Source organism: Manduca sexta, chromosome 3 (assembly GCF_014839805.1).
Source record: "Manduca sexta isolate Smith_Timp_Sample1 chromosome 3, JHU_Msex_v1.0, whole genome shotgun sequence".
NCBI lineage: Eukaryota > Metazoa > Arthropoda > Insecta > Lepidoptera > Sphingidae > Manduca > Manduca sexta.
The window spans coordinates 4,630,382-4,648,741 of NC_051117.1; the positions used below are offsets into that span (position 1 = coordinate 4,630,382).

At 35.2% G+C, this 18,360-nt stretch overlaps 3 protein-coding genes across 3 annotated transcripts; 2 read left to right on the forward strand and 1 right to left on the reverse strand.

Annotated features, from left to right (window-relative positions):
• Positions 1-779, forward strand: LOC115456050 (protein lethal(2)essential for life). Its single transcript, XM_030184910.2, is given in 2 exon segments — positions 1-183; positions 186-779. Coding segments are annotated over 2 exon segments (588 nt in total). The 5' UTR covers positions 1-98; the 3' UTR covers positions 689-779.
• A 10,865-nt stretch (positions 780-11,644) lies between these two features.
• On the forward strand, positions 11,645-12,291 carry LOC115456057 (protein lethal(2)essential for life). The gene has a single exon (XM_030184924.2). It carries the CDS (start codon positions 11,688-11,690, stop codon positions 12,195-12,197), a length of 510 nt encoding a protein of 169 aa, XP_030040784.1. The 5' UTR covers positions 11,645-11,687; the 3' UTR covers positions 12,198-12,291.
• A 328-nt stretch (positions 12,292-12,619) lies between these two features.
• On the reverse strand, positions 12,620-13,917 carry LOC115456042 (facilitated trehalose transporter Tret1-like). The gene has a single exon (XM_030184900.2). The coding sequence runs from the start codon at positions 13,881-13,883 to the stop codon at positions 12,708-12,710; it is 1,176 nt and encodes a 391-aa protein (XP_030040760.2). The 5' UTR covers positions 13,884-13,917; the 3' UTR covers positions 12,620-12,707.
• Positions 13,918-18,360: the final 4,443 nt, after the last annotated feature.

The window sequence follows — 18,360 nt, forward strand, 5'->3', positions numbered from 1 at the left end:
GCGAACACATCGGAGCATTGAGTTCGAATCAAGCAATCAAGCGATAACAAGCTTACAAGCGCTCTATAGCAATTCACAACTGCCTTCAATTTATCAACATGTCTCTGTTACCGTACATTCTCGGCTACGACATGCCACGTGTTCGCCACAGCCACTGGCCCAGCCGCCTTCTGGATCAAGATTTTGACTGGCGTTGACACCGGACAGCCTGCTGACCGCCGTGGCCTCGCCGCTCATCTCTGAAGACTACTACAGACCCTGGAGGCAGCTCGCCGCGGCTACCCGGGACATCGGCTCCAGCATCAAGGCCGACAAAGACAAGTTCCAGGTGAATTTGGATGTGCAGCACTTCGCCCCTGAGGAGATCTCTGTCAAGACCGCTGACGGGTACATCGTGGTTGAAGGCAAGCATGAGGAAAAGAAAGACGAGCATGGATACATCTCTCGTCAGTTCGTGAGGAGGTACGCGCTGCCTGAAGGTTGCACTCCCGAGACGGTGGAGTCGAAGCTGTCTTCGGACGGCGTGCTCTCCGTCACTGCGCCGCGGAAGGTTCCAGAAGCCGTCCAGGGCGAGAGGAAGGTGCCCATCACCCAGACAGGCCCGATTCGCAAGGAGATCAAGGACCAGAACGAGGGAACCGAAGAAAGAAAGAGTAAAGCTGGCTTTACTCCGGTATATTTGCTTTAATTCCAAAATATTGGCTATGTAAGACTGAATCTTTCTGTACCTCCTAAGATTATGTTAATTATTTAATTTAATAAATTTTATTTCATTCCTACATTGTGTTTGATGTACTACTTGGATATAATATTACACTTACACAAAAATACATATTACGAGTGCCACATACAATTAACACACGGTAGGCACTGAGGCAGGTACACAGTACACACCAATCAAACTTTCCTCGATGACTCAACTTGTTTTTTTCGTACGACCCTCGTCGCTAAACAATACAGAGGCATAGTAATACTTATTCTCTTCATTATAAATACGCAACACTATACAAAGGAAACAGTCAAATTTCAAAATTAAAACTCCATTTCTACCGATACCAGACAAAGATAATTTTACTGTGTGTGCAACCTGAAAAATTAAACTAATTTAACTTGGCTCACATGGCTTTGATATGCCATGTGAGCCAACAGACTACAAATTATCTATCAAATTACCTATTTCATTTGTAATTCATTTAGCTATGCAAGCTAAGCCAAATTAATTTATGAACTGCAATTTGCTTTAGAGATGACTTAAAACTACCCAACCACAATAATTAATATTTTATTTATGGAGTGAGTCAACTAAAAATGTCGTATATTAAAATACCGCGAGCAAAGCCCGTACGTTACTACAGTCGGAAGTATTTGGACAATTGCGCACAATTCTTTAATTTATTGTGTAGATCCGACGGTGATTGCCAAATGGCTTTTATAAAAACACTAGCTTTGGTTCACTGCTCTGCCGCGTCAAAGCAATTTTGTCGGGGGAAATATTTTCCTGGAATCAAATATAGCCTATAGCACTCAGGAGTAATGGAGTGCTATTTGTGAATAGAAATACATCATAGATTTAGTATTTCTTGAGATTAATTCGTTCAATCAAACAAACTCTTGGCTTTATATATTAGTATAGATTATATAGATTATAAGATCGTTATATTAAAATGTCTAGCTCCAGAGGCTTTTGTAATAAACTAACTTGTATTATCATCAGTCATTTGCGTAATTTTCACATTGATGTAGACTGAGATGTTGCTCGCCCAAAATGTTTTAATTTCCAAGTAACTTGTACTTTTAATTGATAGTTACGCATCCTAGAATTTTTTATGAACACCATTAATTTTGCAACAAAAAGAAGCCGCTATTCTTTGAAAGGAAGCTGCTATTATTTGAAAGCACTTTAAATTGTAGACAGCTAGATAACATTATGAACACATGATCGTTTCCGCAAACAATAACTCATTCTTAAGGGACATAACTTTTATTAACATATTAAGGCTTTTTATCATCAGATTTGTCTTTGATGTCTTTATTAGAAGCACTATCGTCCTTCACAGGTATGATGGATTCATCCTTATCATGCTTATCCGCTAGTTTGATAGGAATGATTGTTTCACTAGGACATCCAGTGTCATAAACTCTTCTCCGAGCTGTTATAGTTAAAATTCCGTCTGAGGATAATTTCGTTTCCATGTCCTCTGGATGGCATCCATCGGGTAATTTAAATTTCCTAACAAATTGTCGAATGACGCATCCCCTTTTTGTTTTCTTTTCTTGTTTCCCTTCTATTATAACGTATTCAGGTCGTGCCTTTACGCGAATTTCGTCTTTATTGTATTGTCTTACGTCTATGCTTACTTGGAATTTTTCTTTACCCATTTTGATTATTGGTCGCATGTTTCTGATGAATTTTATTGATGTGTATGTTGGTCTAAGTTTCCTGAATATTGGATTCAGAATCATTATTATTATATAATATATGTTTGAGGTTATAGTTTTTGCGTTTAATTTTTAGATTGGAGTTCCGTCGTTGACAAACGATGATTTTGCCAATGTCAAAGTAGGAAACAAAGACAATTATTTTATAATATATATGGAAAGTAAGAAAAGTATATAACGGCAAAATTTTGATAGCCAAACAAAATAAATTGGATTGGATCTCAGAACAATGATTGGATTGGAAAATTTGGATTAGTTTAATATTGTCTATGACTGTTGAGCGGTGAACAAAGTAATGGCATTACATAATAGTCCTAAAACCTGATCTAAATACGCTACACATAAATTGTAACTAAGAATATAATAAATGTACTTATAAAAATATTAAAAGAATAAATATATGTAAATACAAATTCGAGACAAATAAATAATAATTAATAATTTCTTAAATAATAAAAAATAATTTCTTGAGTTAATTTCAACAGATTGTATAAATGGAATGTCATCGATGGCGCAGTAACAGTCTAGGTATATCGATCTCAACAGCGTGCTTACTGCGCATTCGACCTCATTTCGTATGCGGTTATAATATTATACCGAGGTATTCGGCTACTGTTATTGTGGTTTCAATAGCGGTCTTAAGTTTCTTAGACCTTTGCAATTGTAGTTTATTGACATGTATCTGTGTATTACTATAATTGCCAATGGCAAAGGGTGCATATAACTCAATATCTGTCGGCTTTCCTTTCGTAATGTAGAATCTAATTATCATTAGAACGTTTTGCAGGCCGCATCTATGCATTTGTACATATATTGTGTCGGCTTACTTTTCGGAAAACTTCAACCTTCACCACTGATAAGAACCTACGACGCAATAAGAGCTAATAGCTCGCCTTTTACATGGGACCTAACGTGGTGTTAAGGTGTAATACCTGTTTCCAGAAAAGGAAACATCTATGATGCAATGTAAGACCCTCCCCTAAACAAACGGCCTTGAACATTCGTTTCATACATTTACCACGCACGAATATGGAGATTATGCAAAGATTTAAGTACGACTAATTGCTTTAAAAAATAAGACTAGGAGTTTTTGAGAAATTGAAACTACGAAAATGGTCCTTAAAAAAAAAATCAATTTATCTAATCTAATTCGAGTCGAATATGTGCTGCAGGTTCGCCCCCATTATTAAATACGATGGAATACATGGCGAAAAGTTGGTGCTCTGGTTGCGCCTCTGCCTACCCTTTCAGGCACAAAAGGCGTGTGTGTGTTACGCTTGGACTTTGAACTCTGTAATGTGTGATAGGGCTCTACATGTAACCAGGTTACGAGTAAACATGTTTACATGTTCACGTACTAAAAATAGAATAACGGTGCCAACTGAATAAAAAAAACATTTACAATTGTTAAAAATACCTTCCAAACTCCCACATTTTTTTATCGTTGAATCAGTTTCTAACATAAAGAATGATTACTAATTTAAAAATAGAATATTGGCACATAAATATTCGCGCTTCGCATTACGTGGGCGAAGAAATCAAAAATAGAACAAACCTCAACCGACCAACGTTTATTTCTGTCATAGGATTCATCACAGATTCCTAAAATAGCCCTATGAGTGTTATGAACTTAGCTAAACGCCTTATAATTTATCGCTATTTTTTTTTCTCAAGTCTGATTTCAGCCGGTTCTAATATATAAAGCTGAAGACTATTGTAACTCTAAACGCACTAATCGTAGGAACGCCTAAACCGATTTTGATTTTTTTCACTAATAGGAAACTATATTACTCCTGAGCGTTATAGGCTATTTTTTATTTCGGGTAAATATAAAGTTGGAACTTATACCCGGAAAAAAAATTTCACGGGAGCAAAGCCACGAGCGAAATCTATTAAATAAAAAGTATTCATCGTATAAATAACTTTCTTTTTAATTTCGCGGAGAAAGTGAATTGCCACTATCGCCAGCCTTCGCGGGGATGGACTGAGCGGTTTTGTTGGGGTCACCGTGCCTTACGACCCGGCGCGGCGTTGAGCCGTCCGAAGAGATGGAATACGTCAGGCGACCACCGGGCCGAATCCCTAACACTATAACACGGCAATACTAAAACTCCACGGTGGTCATCTTTGGCGCATTAGAGACATAGAGAAACGACGTAACATCTAGCCTAATTTTAACTATTTTTCGACTCCAAACTTCTGAACATTTATTTATTATTTTTTACATATATAACACCATAACAGTTAAAATTTTAAAGCGAAGTTATACAAAGTAAGTATTAATTTGAACAAATGGTTTCAATACAACTGTGGACCATTTCTGCGAATTCCTGCAGCTTGCACACAAATATATCCATGTTCTGGGATATAATGTTTAGCAATCGTATGGCTCATGACTAGGGCGCAATTCATATTCCATGACTTAAGAAATCCTGTTATTTGATAATATGTCTGTTATAAGATATTGCTATTTATCATTTCAATTTATAATTACATCATATAGCATATAGCTTTCCTCGATAAATATATAAACCATTACTTCATCACGGTCTTATCCCCAAAGGTATAGGCGGAAGTGTAAAAGTTTTCGCCAAGTGTATTCCGTCCCACGACATAATAGAGACCGATCCTATCACACCGAGCGCAAATTTCAGATTCCAGGCTGACTGAACAAAAAACCCAATATCACTGCCTAACCTGGAATTCGAATACGAGACCTCAGAGCGGTGGGCGCACTACGTAGCACAATTACGCCGCCGTGGCAGTTTGTCTCACACGAATAAAGACATTAAGAGCTGATAAAATTAGTCATCTTAAAGTGTTGTAAACAATAAACTTACCGCGTCTTTGCAGCATCAAGCTTTATGATACAACTGGAATGAGGTCCGCATACACTGACTTAAGATTTTGAGGGCCAACATAGACAAAATTATTGATACTGATTTTATTGCGATTTTATTATAATTTTCTCAAGACGTTTCGAAAACTGCAGTTTTTATGATCACGGAGAGCATTGAGGTGTTGGTTCGAAAAGTCAATGTTACATGAACTTCATGATCACGGGGGTTGATGTGTTGGTCATCCAAAAAGTCAGTGACAAAAAGTTTCTTATATTCCCGTAAATATAAGGAATTATTGATATTGGCGATTACATATTCTTTTCTATTTACTAGCTTTTAGTCGTTATTTTACTCTCATGGATTCGACGTAGCAAATTAGTCCTTAAGTGTGTTGCAATAAGGAATTGGCCTTTTTTTTGCAAGTATACTTTTGGAGTATGCGTTTGGACGCCTATAGTCTTTGGACAAGTCTTGTTATATGTACAACTCCAAAATATTTCCCAACCGATTCGAACCTAGAACGTCTTGAAATAAAACAAATTATATCCAAAACACATTTTCTACGATGTATGAGTGTATGAATCTAAAATAAATAGTATTCGGAAATTTCCACTTTTAGAATAAAGTAACATTATTTGAACAAATATCTCGTAAGTATCTCGAAAAATTACGTAAGTGTGAACTGCAATAGAGTCTAGTTGTTTATTACACCGGTCAACACGATTTTTTAGTCTGGCTCCTGAATGTGACATTTTGGTTTCTCCTATGTTACAAATAAATAAAAAAATAACTGTTCCGATCAAAGTTTGCTTTTGTAGAAACTAGAGCAATTTTACTGAGTTTCAAAAAACACATACAAATTTTTATACTTTCTCTGTAATTTTATTTAAAATTACGATAAAAAAGTGTTTATTGAACATCAAAGTCTTTTTTATACAAGAATTATGACTAATAATAGCAAACAAATAGAAAATAACAAAAAATCATGTTCAAAAATGTATTTTTTTTAATGGATCTTTTATGTTGTGTGCGTATTAATCCCCAAATGTAATCTCCCATCATACTCTCGTTGTACTGCCCTTGGTAATGTCGTTCAAAGTCCATCACATCTTGGTAAAAACGTTCTCCCTGCTCCTCTGAATAGGCACTCATATTATCTTTAAAATTGTCCAGGTGAGCATGTAGCATATGGAGTTTATGGGACATTCTGCAGCCCATCAATTTAAAACTTTCAAGCATAGTTTCAATGAACTCTTCATAATTGTCGACTCTGTGATTTCCAAAAAAACCATTGACTACTGCTTTCAGACGCTTCCAGGATTATTTTTCATGAGCAATAAGGAATTTTGTTAAATCATTGCTGCGCATTATTTGTTTTATTTGTGGTCCAACGAAAATACCAGTTTTAACTGTAGCTTCAAATAATTTGGGAAAAAATCTCTTTAAATATTCAATAGCTTCAGAATTATGATCTAGAACTTACACAAATTGCTTCATTAGCCCTAACTTTATATGTAACGGTAGCATCAATATTTATTTAGGCTCTACTATTGGTTTCACTTTCACATTATATTTTCCAATTTGAAATTAACACAAGCACCGTGAGGCACCCATTTCTTATCTTGATTCCGTATTTTGAGGTTATAATAAGCCTCATAGGCTTCGCAATGCTACAAAATCGTTGCCAAAGCAAATTTTTTGCTTCTTACTTTAATTTATTTATTTTATTTTATTTATTTATTTATTTATTATTATTCATCAAGTAACACAGACTCATTTGGGGTTAGTAAAACAATACTTATATTTATATTAGTAAGATAATTATGAGGCGATAAACAATAATGCGTCCACTACTGCTCTCCTCATATCGGAGCATGCCTCCTGCAGCAGTGATTCACGTAGGCACAGTCTAGCCTATTTGCAAACATGTTCAAAATGCTATTGGTGCTGACCCTCACCCTGCGCACCAGTGACCCACAACGTTTGCGCATCGTGGCGTAAAAGCAATCTACGCGTGCCTCTGCAAACATCCCTGATGCACTGCAGTATCGGGGCAACCCCAACAGCACTCTGAACGCGTTATTATATCGATACCGGAAATTTCAATTGGCGTAAGGGACATTTTGGCGAAAATGAGTTATATATATTGCCGGAATCGGCTTTTCGAGCTCTATCGATTGGTATATATGAAATAATTCTATCTTTAAAAAAAAATCCCTTACGCCCTGACAAATTTGATATTTTGAAGCTAAATATTTGAGAAAATAGGTCTTATGAGACATGTAAATACTTCAAGCTGGCTTAAGGTACATTTTTCCAAATAACCTAGGTAACTTTGGACCACTATATTGCAAAGTGGATTTACATCCTTAATTTTTTTTCCAATATTAAAAACAAGTTGGTCATATTTGTAACCTTACTTATTATTGTCCGTTACGACCCGGTTAACAATTATATATGTCGTAATTTAATAAGGGCTTAAAGGTCTAATTTTTTTTTTATGTCCGTTACGACCTTAAATCACGGGTATCGGAGGCAATTATTTAGAGATCCTTTGGCATCAAGGAGGGCTCTATGCTGCAGTTGCATCTAATATTACCGAAGCGGCAGCGAGAACTGTTTTGCGAGACAGTTGTTATTGTTGTTAAACCTCTAAGATTTCATCAGCTTGTAGGCTCTGTGCTTTTATCGGAACCTTATATTGATAGAGCTTCCCACATTATTTTACATACCAACATCATTTTATCTATGCGTACCATTGGTTGTTATCAAATTGAATCTGTTTCAAAGATCGACACTTGGGATTAGGGAAAGTTTCCAGGAGGAAAAACTACGTTCAGACACTTGGCAGTAACAAGTATCCGCCTACACAACACATCGGCTTCTGCCTTGCTCCCGGTCACTCTTCATGGTGTGATTCAACACCCAAAGTAAATAGCTCGATTGATGTCGAATTTATAACTACTACTAAAAAAAGGTGCAACAAAAACATTTTAATTTCACGTTGATTTTCTTTCTGTCGACGAAGACTATTCTTTAGGCAGCTCTGGAGTCTGGTTCACCAAAAACATGCAAATAACGAAAAAATAAAACGAAGTGATTAAGAACTAAGTCAATCATTAAATATGTGCTTAAGAATACCAAACAAAGTTAAATTACATAAAAAAAACGCAAGGATGCTGGACTGAGTTGAAATTGATTGAAAATGAAATTAAATTAGATCAAGTAAGAGAAGAAAAAAATATTATAGAAAATTCGTATTTACCAGATAAATGCTATGAAATATCATAAAATAAAAGACAAAGGTTATTTGAGCATTTTTTGAACCACGATGCCGGCGAGATTAGATTGTAAGATGTAAATAACCAAGCATTACTAAGAGATAAAAATGCTAAACTAGTAGAAAGCAGAAGAAGCCTAACATAAGAATATTATATAAATAAAGGTGAAGGATCTAAAGAGACGTAAAGCACCAATATTATAGTGAAGAAGCAACAGCTTATTTTGGCTCTTTTAAAACACTATGTGTAGTTTCATCGCACTAATGCCAGAAGAATAGTTAATGTCTTTTATTGGCACAAAAATATAGAAATATCACACATTTCTCTAGAATCTATCTAGAAAACTGTCCAGAAAATTCTAAATTCATATGAGTAAGAAAGTATTCATTGCTATATTTAATAATAATTATAATATACGTTTCCATACGCCAAAATAGGACAAGTGCATACTCTGCACAAAAAAGAAAACGAAGATATATTAAGAAAGGACGAAAAAAAGGAAATTGATTTTTATTTGCGGAGAAAAAAGGTAGCTATCAAAGATTTAATATTCACTTGATCACAGAATTTAATCTCAGAGATATACTAACTGTAATTGTTGGTTATCACGAAGTGCTTACTACCCCATATTATGGGGAGAGTATGGTTCTATACTACTCCAGAAAATATGCCGTTTATAACTGCACATACATTCTATGAGAGCCAAACTAACATTGGACATTGTTTCTTGTAGAGAGAGAGAGTGATAGACGTGATAAACGTGGAGGTAACGACATTGCCACTTGTGTTTGTGAATTCCTTCTTGAAATTATTAACCGCTCCATCGAAAATGTTTATTATATTGCGATTCTTGCCCGGGAAGAATAGAAACTAAATAATACCTACTAACCGCAATCAGTCATTTTTTGAAAATTACTGTCAATATTCAAGGAGTACAGATATATTATTAATTACCTAAGCATCAATACATGCCAATTGATTCTATGTATGCCGTTATTGAACGGGAGACCAAGCGAATTATCATTTGGACTCCAAGCTAGCCAGCATACGCAGTATCGGTAAGAAAACGGACAAAACCATACCAAATAAATATTTTGGAACATTTCTAAACATAATTTCAGAACAGAACATAATATGATGTCTAAAATTTTCACTGAAATTACTCAAAAACACATTTAAAAAAGATACGAACAGTGACTTTGAACAATCATAAAGATAAAATTGCAGAAGTGAAGTATTCTATGAAAGAAGATGAAAATCCCCAAATAATAGCCTTAGGTGAGAGAAGAAGAAGGATTTTTTAGTAATGGGAAATTTCAAGGTAAAAGATAAAAGATAAAGAAAGGAAAAGACGAAAAAACAATTGCTGAAGTTGTAGAAAACCAAGATCCCAAGAACATAGTTTTGCCGACATTGTATGGAAATCGTCTTCCTATATCAGTAGATAAATTTAATGATTTAAAAAAGTTATGCAATAATTCAATTATACCGAAGCGAATTCACAAGGAATACCTAGAGCCACCGTTTTTGGCTTTCGGTAGAGATGCTCTTCCCGAGACTAATGCGGAGGAGGTTAAGGACGATGAATAAGTATTTTCATACTTTAGAGTATTTGATCTTTTGTTACCAAATATGGGTAAAGTGTGCCAGAAACTCCATTGATTTATAATTAATATTGTTTGTGTATTATGTTACTAGTCATAATTGTTTTTATGATAGACATATATTTAAAATTTTTATTATTTTGATACTTGAGATTATTTTAGAAAATATGAAAAAATATTATGAGTTTGTACCAAATACTGGATTAGGATTTTTTTTAATTTTTTTTTTTATACAGGAACATTATTTTTCATTATAAGACTTGGATTTGTTCTTCGAATGTTATTTTTTTTATTCGATTTACTCTAATAAAAAGACAATAAAAATGTAGTAAGGGTTTTATTTCTTAAAATTTTATAAGTTTGGACCTTCTATTACCCTTCACATTTAGGTAATGTGACATTTATTACCTAAAACGCTCGTATAATTTGTGTAAAAATGTCTTTTACAACCAATGCAACCTTACTAAGCTAAGGGTGTATAGGCGTTTTATTCATTTTTGGTGGGATGTAAGGGACATCTATCTTTGAAAGTAGTGGACCTACGTTAATTTGGATAAAGCTAATAGAAAGAGCACAAAAAAATAGATCAGGGGTCCCTAGACACTTTTAAAATCCGATTACAAATGAAAAAGTTACAACGAATTTAAGACAAAAAAATATGTTTTTTGGCTCTCCTGAAAAGTCATGGTTTGTCCCTTACGACTATTGAAATTTCCGGTATCGATATTGTACACGAAGGGCGTTATAAGCCTTTCGCGTATAATCGGCCCACAGGCTGCATGTGTAGAACGAAGTACAGTACGCTCGGAAAAGAGTAACTTTAACTACTTTAAATTCACCGCAAATAAAACAGAATTAATCAACATCCTGTTTACACTTTCTTGGTGCCATTTTCTAACCAAGTACGACATAAAAGTCGGTTGTTACAACTCAAATATACTTTTTTTTAAATAGTAATAGACAAGTAAACACTCACTACTGCCGTTCAGACATAATTCACAATTTGCAATTAAAATGATCAAAATGCTACCGCCTATTGCTCATGAGAATCAATTAAAATCTTCAAAACGTACTTGTCAGCATAAATCAGACAAAAGCAAACTTTAAAAGTTAAAAATGGATATCCGAGTGTTTTTCGATGTTTGGAATCAGAATTCAAGCATTATCTAACTGAAACTCAAAAAAAAATTTTTTTTTGTCGACTTGTGTTATCAGTTATACTAAATTTAAAATATTCTTAAAAATATTACACTAAATTCTGTTTGATACATACATTAATCGATAAATGAAACACGAAATGTTTACTTCTCATTGATATCAAATCACGGATGTTTACTAAAACACCGAATTCACTAGCAATTAATGTACCAGCACCGTTATATCCATAGATTGCATCCAGAAAATTCTAACACGTTCTAAATACGTCTGAAGTTGGTGCCAGCAGTGACGCACCGCCTCTCGCTATATATAAGCGGGTTCGACGCGCGTTACCTCACACACAAACCAAACGTGAAACAAGCAACATGTCTCTCTTGCCTTACTTCTTCGACTACGAGCCTCGTTGGCCCCGGCGCCTCCTCGACCAGAACTTCGGCCTTGCCATTACACCCGAAGACCTTGTCAATGCCGCTACCAGCCCAGTAATCCCTCGCCTCAAGCCCTGGTGGCCTAAAGACGCCGGTTCCTCAATCAAGGCTGATAAAGACAAATGGCAGATCAACGTGGACGTCCAGCACTTCGCGCCCGATGAAATAACTGTCAAGATCGCTAATGGATACATTGTGATTGAAGGCAAGCATGAAGAGAAGCAAGACGAACATGGTTTCATCTCTAGGCAGTTTGTGAGGAGATTCAAGTTGCCCGAGGACAGTAACCCTGATTGCGTCGAATCTAAGCTCTCGTCTGATGGTGTGCTGACTGTCATTGCTCCGAGGAAGGCGGATATGCTTAAGGGTGAAAGAGCAGTGCCTATCACACACACTGGACCAGTGAGGAAGGAAATTGTTGACGAATCTCCTAAACAGGAGAAGTGAAGGAATCACGCGATGTCACGCAATGTTATTCCCATATGAGACTGCTTTTTATGTAACATTTTTATTATATTTTTAATATAACATTTTATATCTTTTTGTGTCTTTTTTAAGAATCCTATACTGATCCATTAATCAGTCCAATAATTCAAACATTTCAACATCGTTAATTCCCATAAGTTACTACATATATGTTTAACATATTTTTTATTACATTTCTTCAATGACACTCGAAATATTTCTTATGACACTTCTACAATTACTAAAATTATTATGAAGCTATTATAAAACTACAAATTTATTTTCTGAATCACAAAAAGTACTTATTATATGGCAATTTCTGTTTCTCGTACAACTTCAAAGCAAACATAAATTATTTTCAGCATCAACACGCATTTGTCACTGTCGTAATGTGAAGTGAGGAATAAAAACACCACCGTTGTTTTGGTAAATAATACTTTTAACATACATTACGATTAGCACATCTTTGTTTACATAACAAATAACATTTGTCTACAATTTAGTATTAAAACTACATTCAGTATAGTCATTTTCGATAGACTGTAATGTTCTATCCTTAGTCTCTGGTAAAATAAAACTTAATACTGTCGAACATATTAATATTGAAACAGCAAAGGAAGCATACAATGCTGCTTCCCCGTACTTTTCCAAAACATCTGGCAATACTTTGACGATAGTGAACAGCACAATATATCCGATAGCTGAAGCTATCGCTGTGCCTATACCACGAACATTATTTGGTAGTATCTCAGGCATAAAAGTCCAACCCAAAGTTATCACAACGCCTCCGAAAATAATAAAGAATACAAAGAAAACGAAAGGTGCCCAAATATCACCGGTATTAAAAAAATATAATAACAATAGTGCACCGAGAGAAGCGATTACCCCAAAACAACATGTTAAAAACGTTTTCTTTTTTGGCAATACTTTTGCAAACACGCATACTGTTAACGTTCCAACAGCTCTTAATATGTCTGACACTATCATCAACGTGTAGCCATCTACTTTGCCAGAAAATGTCTCGTTGAATATATTCTCAGCGTAAAACGGCAAAACATTTACACCCGAAGACTGCGTGCATAGCATCAGAAAGAAAACAGTAACAAAAGGCTTCAACAACGTTCGATCCGAAAGCAATTCTCTTACAATTTTACAATATTCGTCAGAGTTCTCTCTACGTTTGTCTAAAACGTTTTCTAGCTCCTTAACAGCTTTCTCGTCCTCTCCCCTAAACCACGTAAAAGCCACCATCCCTTCTTCCACCCTTCCCCTTGATATCAGCCATAATGGGCTATCTTTAAGAAATATGAAAGATACAACACACAAAACAGAAGGTATGACGCATAAGAAACAACTTATTCTCCAGTGGAAATATTTTCCGATCACGTGAATTATAATCACGCCAGCATTCGTTATCAAAGCTGGCATGAGGAGGCATATACTTCTTAATTTCGGGTCAGAAATTTCTCCGATGTATACCAAAGATACCGGTCGACTGACACCACTGCAGATTCCAGTGAGGAATCTACCAACGAGGATTAGTGTGTTGTTGTTGCCAAAGGCGATGCAAAGCCAGCCGACAATGGCGGGTATGTTCATAATGGTATGGCTTGCTTTTCTTCCGAAGTAGTCAAGTATAACACCACAGCCCAGGCATCCGAGGATCATGGAGAGAATACTTATGGATGCTGAAACATAATGCAACATACAGGAATTTAAGTGTTAAAACGATTATTCGAAACGTAAACAATTGATCAAGAAATCTAATTATAATTATAATCGTACTGATTGATGCCTAGATTTATAATCATATTTTGCAATAAAATTTCGAGACGTTTTAAAATTGTACTTAGTTTGACCATCAGCTATTATTATAAAAATAAACACGAAAAAGGAAACTTTTTATCAATATAAGTTTGAAATTAAGTTATTTAAACAATTTCACGCTCCAATTATTTTACTGGACCGCATTACCGGGACTGATGAGCCGAGGCTCGTCAGTCCCAGTCGACAAATAGAGATTTGTCCAAGGTGTGATAAGTACTATCCAAACTTATTTAACAGTCTATACGTGATTAGCCCACATCTTCACATCTTTACAAAACAAACACACAGATCACGCCTTTACCCCGAAGGGGAATGGTGCAGCTAGGGTACCCACTTTCCCATGATATAGGAGGGAGCGAGCCTATCGCCATATTAGGCACAAATTCCAGACTCCGGAGCAAAAGTGAGCCTATCGGCATATCGGACAGGCTCAAGGCTGAGCCGAAAAACCCAACAGCACTTATTTTTTTTTTAAGTAGGACATTTACTGGTCTTAGGTCTCTCATATGTGAGAGTGCGCCTGAGTAAGTACTACCGCAATTACTATTTCTGTTACCAAGCAGCAGAGTGTAATCACTGTTGTGTTCCGGTTTGAAGGACATTGTAGCCAGTGTAACTACTGGACATAATGATACTTATCATCTCATGTCTCATGTTGGCGAGCGCAGTGGATTACCAAATAATACTTTATAATTCTAGGTGTGGGTTGGTGTTTCTACTGTTTACGGGCGGGCGTATCGCTTACCATCAGACCAACGGCAAGCGTCTCGTCATATATAGCAATAAAAAGAAAAAAGTAATTAAATAGTTTAACATAAATTTAGTTTACCTATCCAAGAGTCATATTCCTTGTCGTAGGAAAAGGTATCATCGTTTTCTAATTGTGGCAGCAATACAGCCGATAATCCGAAAATCAGACCTCCGTTCAGCGGCAGAAAACATGACGCTGCGGTGGCCAACGTCTGCAAATTGTTTTTAATTAAAACTGTGTATAATGTCAGAATCCATTTGCAAGGACACGTGTCGACGGTTCCATATGCGTATAAAGAACTCTTTCTGTAATTTAAGGTGCTCCCTCTAGCAAAACGGCGCACTAACCGTATTTTTTGAAGCGTACGCGAAATTTATAAAACATAGGAAAAGAATGAAACATCATATTTCTGCAATATCTTAACGTTGGTCGTTTTAATTTTTATAATGTGGATATTGTATCGTTAATTTGACAAATTACCACTAGTATGCCTGCTTCAGCCTTAAAATGTCAAATGCAGCAAACGCCTGTCACACAGTGTCTCTACGTGTAACTCAATGATAAAAGAAGTATAGAGGATGGGTAATATGGTCACGTGACATGCGGCACATTTCATGAACAAAATGGTGCCGACTCCGCCCCTTACAATAGTGATATGCTAGTACCGAAAATTTTGTATCGACATCGAAGAATTAAGAGAGACAAACAAGCCCCAAAAAGATCAAATACGAAAGGGGTTAGGAACTACCATAATATAAATATAACAAATCATAATGTAAACAAACAAACTGAAACTGATTTATAAGTAACAATTGTTAAACAAAGCAGTACCTGTTGTGACAAACATCCAGTTGTGTTTGATCTATATTTGTATGTTGCACTATTCCTTGCTAAAAATTTAAGTTACAGATTAAGATATTTATTTAATACATGATAAATGGAATAAGATAGCGTAGCCAGCAATTATTTGGTTGGTTTTATTTTATTTTATTATTATGCTCTTTGATCGAGAAACATAACTATGGTTCAGCAAACTAAAATCAATGACCGTAAAAATGGTGGTTAAGATAATCAATTATAATAATGCAATAACAACAATATGATTATGTATCTATTTCCGTGCATGCAAAGGTTGCTCGAAACATAAGACCGCCAATTGTAAAAATATATCTTACATTTCATCTTTATGTTGTTTCTTTTATGTTTATCTATTCTTTTATGTAACAATTCTAATTTTATTCATAGCAATATATTAAAGTAATATTACTACTTATTAGGTGAAGTATAATAATCATTACTATTTTACTTATCGCGAATATTGTTGGAAAACAGTTATCTTTACTCGCGTTAATTAAACGTGTGGTTTATGCATATCTTCTCAAAATGTAAAGAAATATGTATTTGGTGTAGGATTCCAATCACGTCGCTCAATATTCTCAATTCATTTTGCCTTGGTTTTTAAATTTTTTGGTTATCTTAAAAAAATATTCTAATTTCACTTAGTTTGTCCTTCTGAATAATACAATATTGATGTGTGCTCTAACATTCTTTCAAAGACAAAAACCGTAACTGATAAACGGGCGTCTGTTAAAATATCGATATCAATAATTTCTAAACAAATCCACCCACCCATCCCTAAGCTCGTGTGTAAACAAACATAATGATTTTAATGTGTATAAATCACGCCTAAAAGGGTCCAAAGCTTAACAAACCAGATCCACATATCATTTTAATTGATAAAGACACATCCAAAAAGTAATTATACAAAGATATTTGCTAATTTTCGGTAAAAACAGTTACTAACCTATGAAAATATATTTCGGGGTCTTTCTTGCGTGAATTCGATTTGCATCCTTTCACACAACACTGAGTCATTTTCGAAACTTAACAAATACACTAATAAACACACTGAACAATTGAGAATATGATTATATTACTTTAAATTCAATATTTATGAAGATTTGTTTACATCGTCTGACACTACATGTACTTGCCGACTGTCCAGCACAAAATGGCGTTTCTGCCGCAAGGCGGTCCCAGTGTGTTGAAGTAAACGAAATAGTGCCATATGCGAAGAAAGCAATTATTTTTGTCTTTTTTTGTTGCGTTCCAAATAAGCTTTGAGTAAAAGAGATAGACATATATATTGACAATTCTGCGTCGATTTCCCTAACATAAATATAACTTATTCATATAGCTAACTTTTGAGGCCTGTCCTCTTTATATTTAGTCATTGGTGTAACTACAGACCCATATCGTACATTGGGCAAATACAGCTGTTATTAAATGCATCAGTCTCAGGATTTCCACCACTGAATTTAGGCCTCCCCGAAAAATTTCCAAACGGAGCTTGAAAATACGAATACTTATAAATGCCAAGTTCATGGAAATTAACACAAATATTTCCCCTTCTTTTAATACTATCTTGTCTGACTACTGAAATAACTATCTTTATAGATGTATAAGTGATAAAATAAAGTACATACCTGTCTCCACACATGTTTATACTTATCATCAAAACTATATAATATTGAGAGCATAATTTAATGAAACTCAATGGCTCTTTTTAAGAAGTATTACGAAGAATTAATACCAAATATATCTAAGGTAAGGTCTTGGTATAAGGTGCGAACGGACTAAACAGAATATCTAGAGATGGTATACGTTGGTGTTTGGCACACGTATCATACGCAACGTTATGCCACATTCATCCCGAACGATTTTTATTGCCTCAATAGGCAAACGATTTTTTATTATGTCCAGATGTTTCGAAGACTGCCTTCATGGTCGCGGGGCGGACTGAGGTGTAGGGCGGAAAATACAATGTGTAATATCACCCTACGTTTTACAATTATACAAGATTTTTAAAGTTTTATTACGATGTCTGACATTTGCGTAAACATTAGAAATCATTAAGATTATATTTGTCTGCTCGAGTTTCATGTGACAAAAAAATTCTGAGAGAAATAAGTTTTTAACAATTGGGCTTACAAATATATCTAGTTAAGATACAATCAAATATTATCTTATGTATAGGTACACACTTTTTGTAAAATTCAGAACAACATAGATTAACTATCTTTACAGTTCTACTACACCAGTCATAGACATAATGAATGTTATCTTTTTAGTCCTTTTTTTCATATGTGTCCAGCAAAGTGATCCCACTGCCCCTGATGGTAAGTGGAGTGTGGTCCAATAGAATGTCGACTGACGAGCGATAGTTACCATTCGGCAGTCGACCCAATTATGCCGGTCTGTTGAAACCCGATACTTGATCCAGGAACGACGAATAGCCATAGTGACCCTGTAAGTAAACGAAGCGACACACTTACAGGGTCACTATGGCGGATTTTATCACCTTGTGTATGTTGGTTGCTATACGAGCGAATATAAAACATATCCCACCACCAAGCAAGTCTTCACTGAGCATTAACCATAAAAGTAAAAACAAACTCTATGCTGTTTTTTTACAATTTAAGTTAATATTAAGTGACTTGGCATAGCGTAGCATAAGTATTATGTAACCTTGAGACTCTTCATTTATTAGTCGACGAATTATGTATT

Coding starts and splice junctions, on each gene's coding strand:
- LOC115456057 (XM_030184924.2), top strand. CDS start 11,688: ATGTCTCTCTTGCCTTACTTCTTCGACTACGAGCCTCGTTGGCCCCGG.
- LOC115456042 (XM_030184900.2), bottom strand. CDS start 13,883: ATGATCCTCGGATGCCTGGGCTGTGGTGTTATACTTGACTACTTCGGA.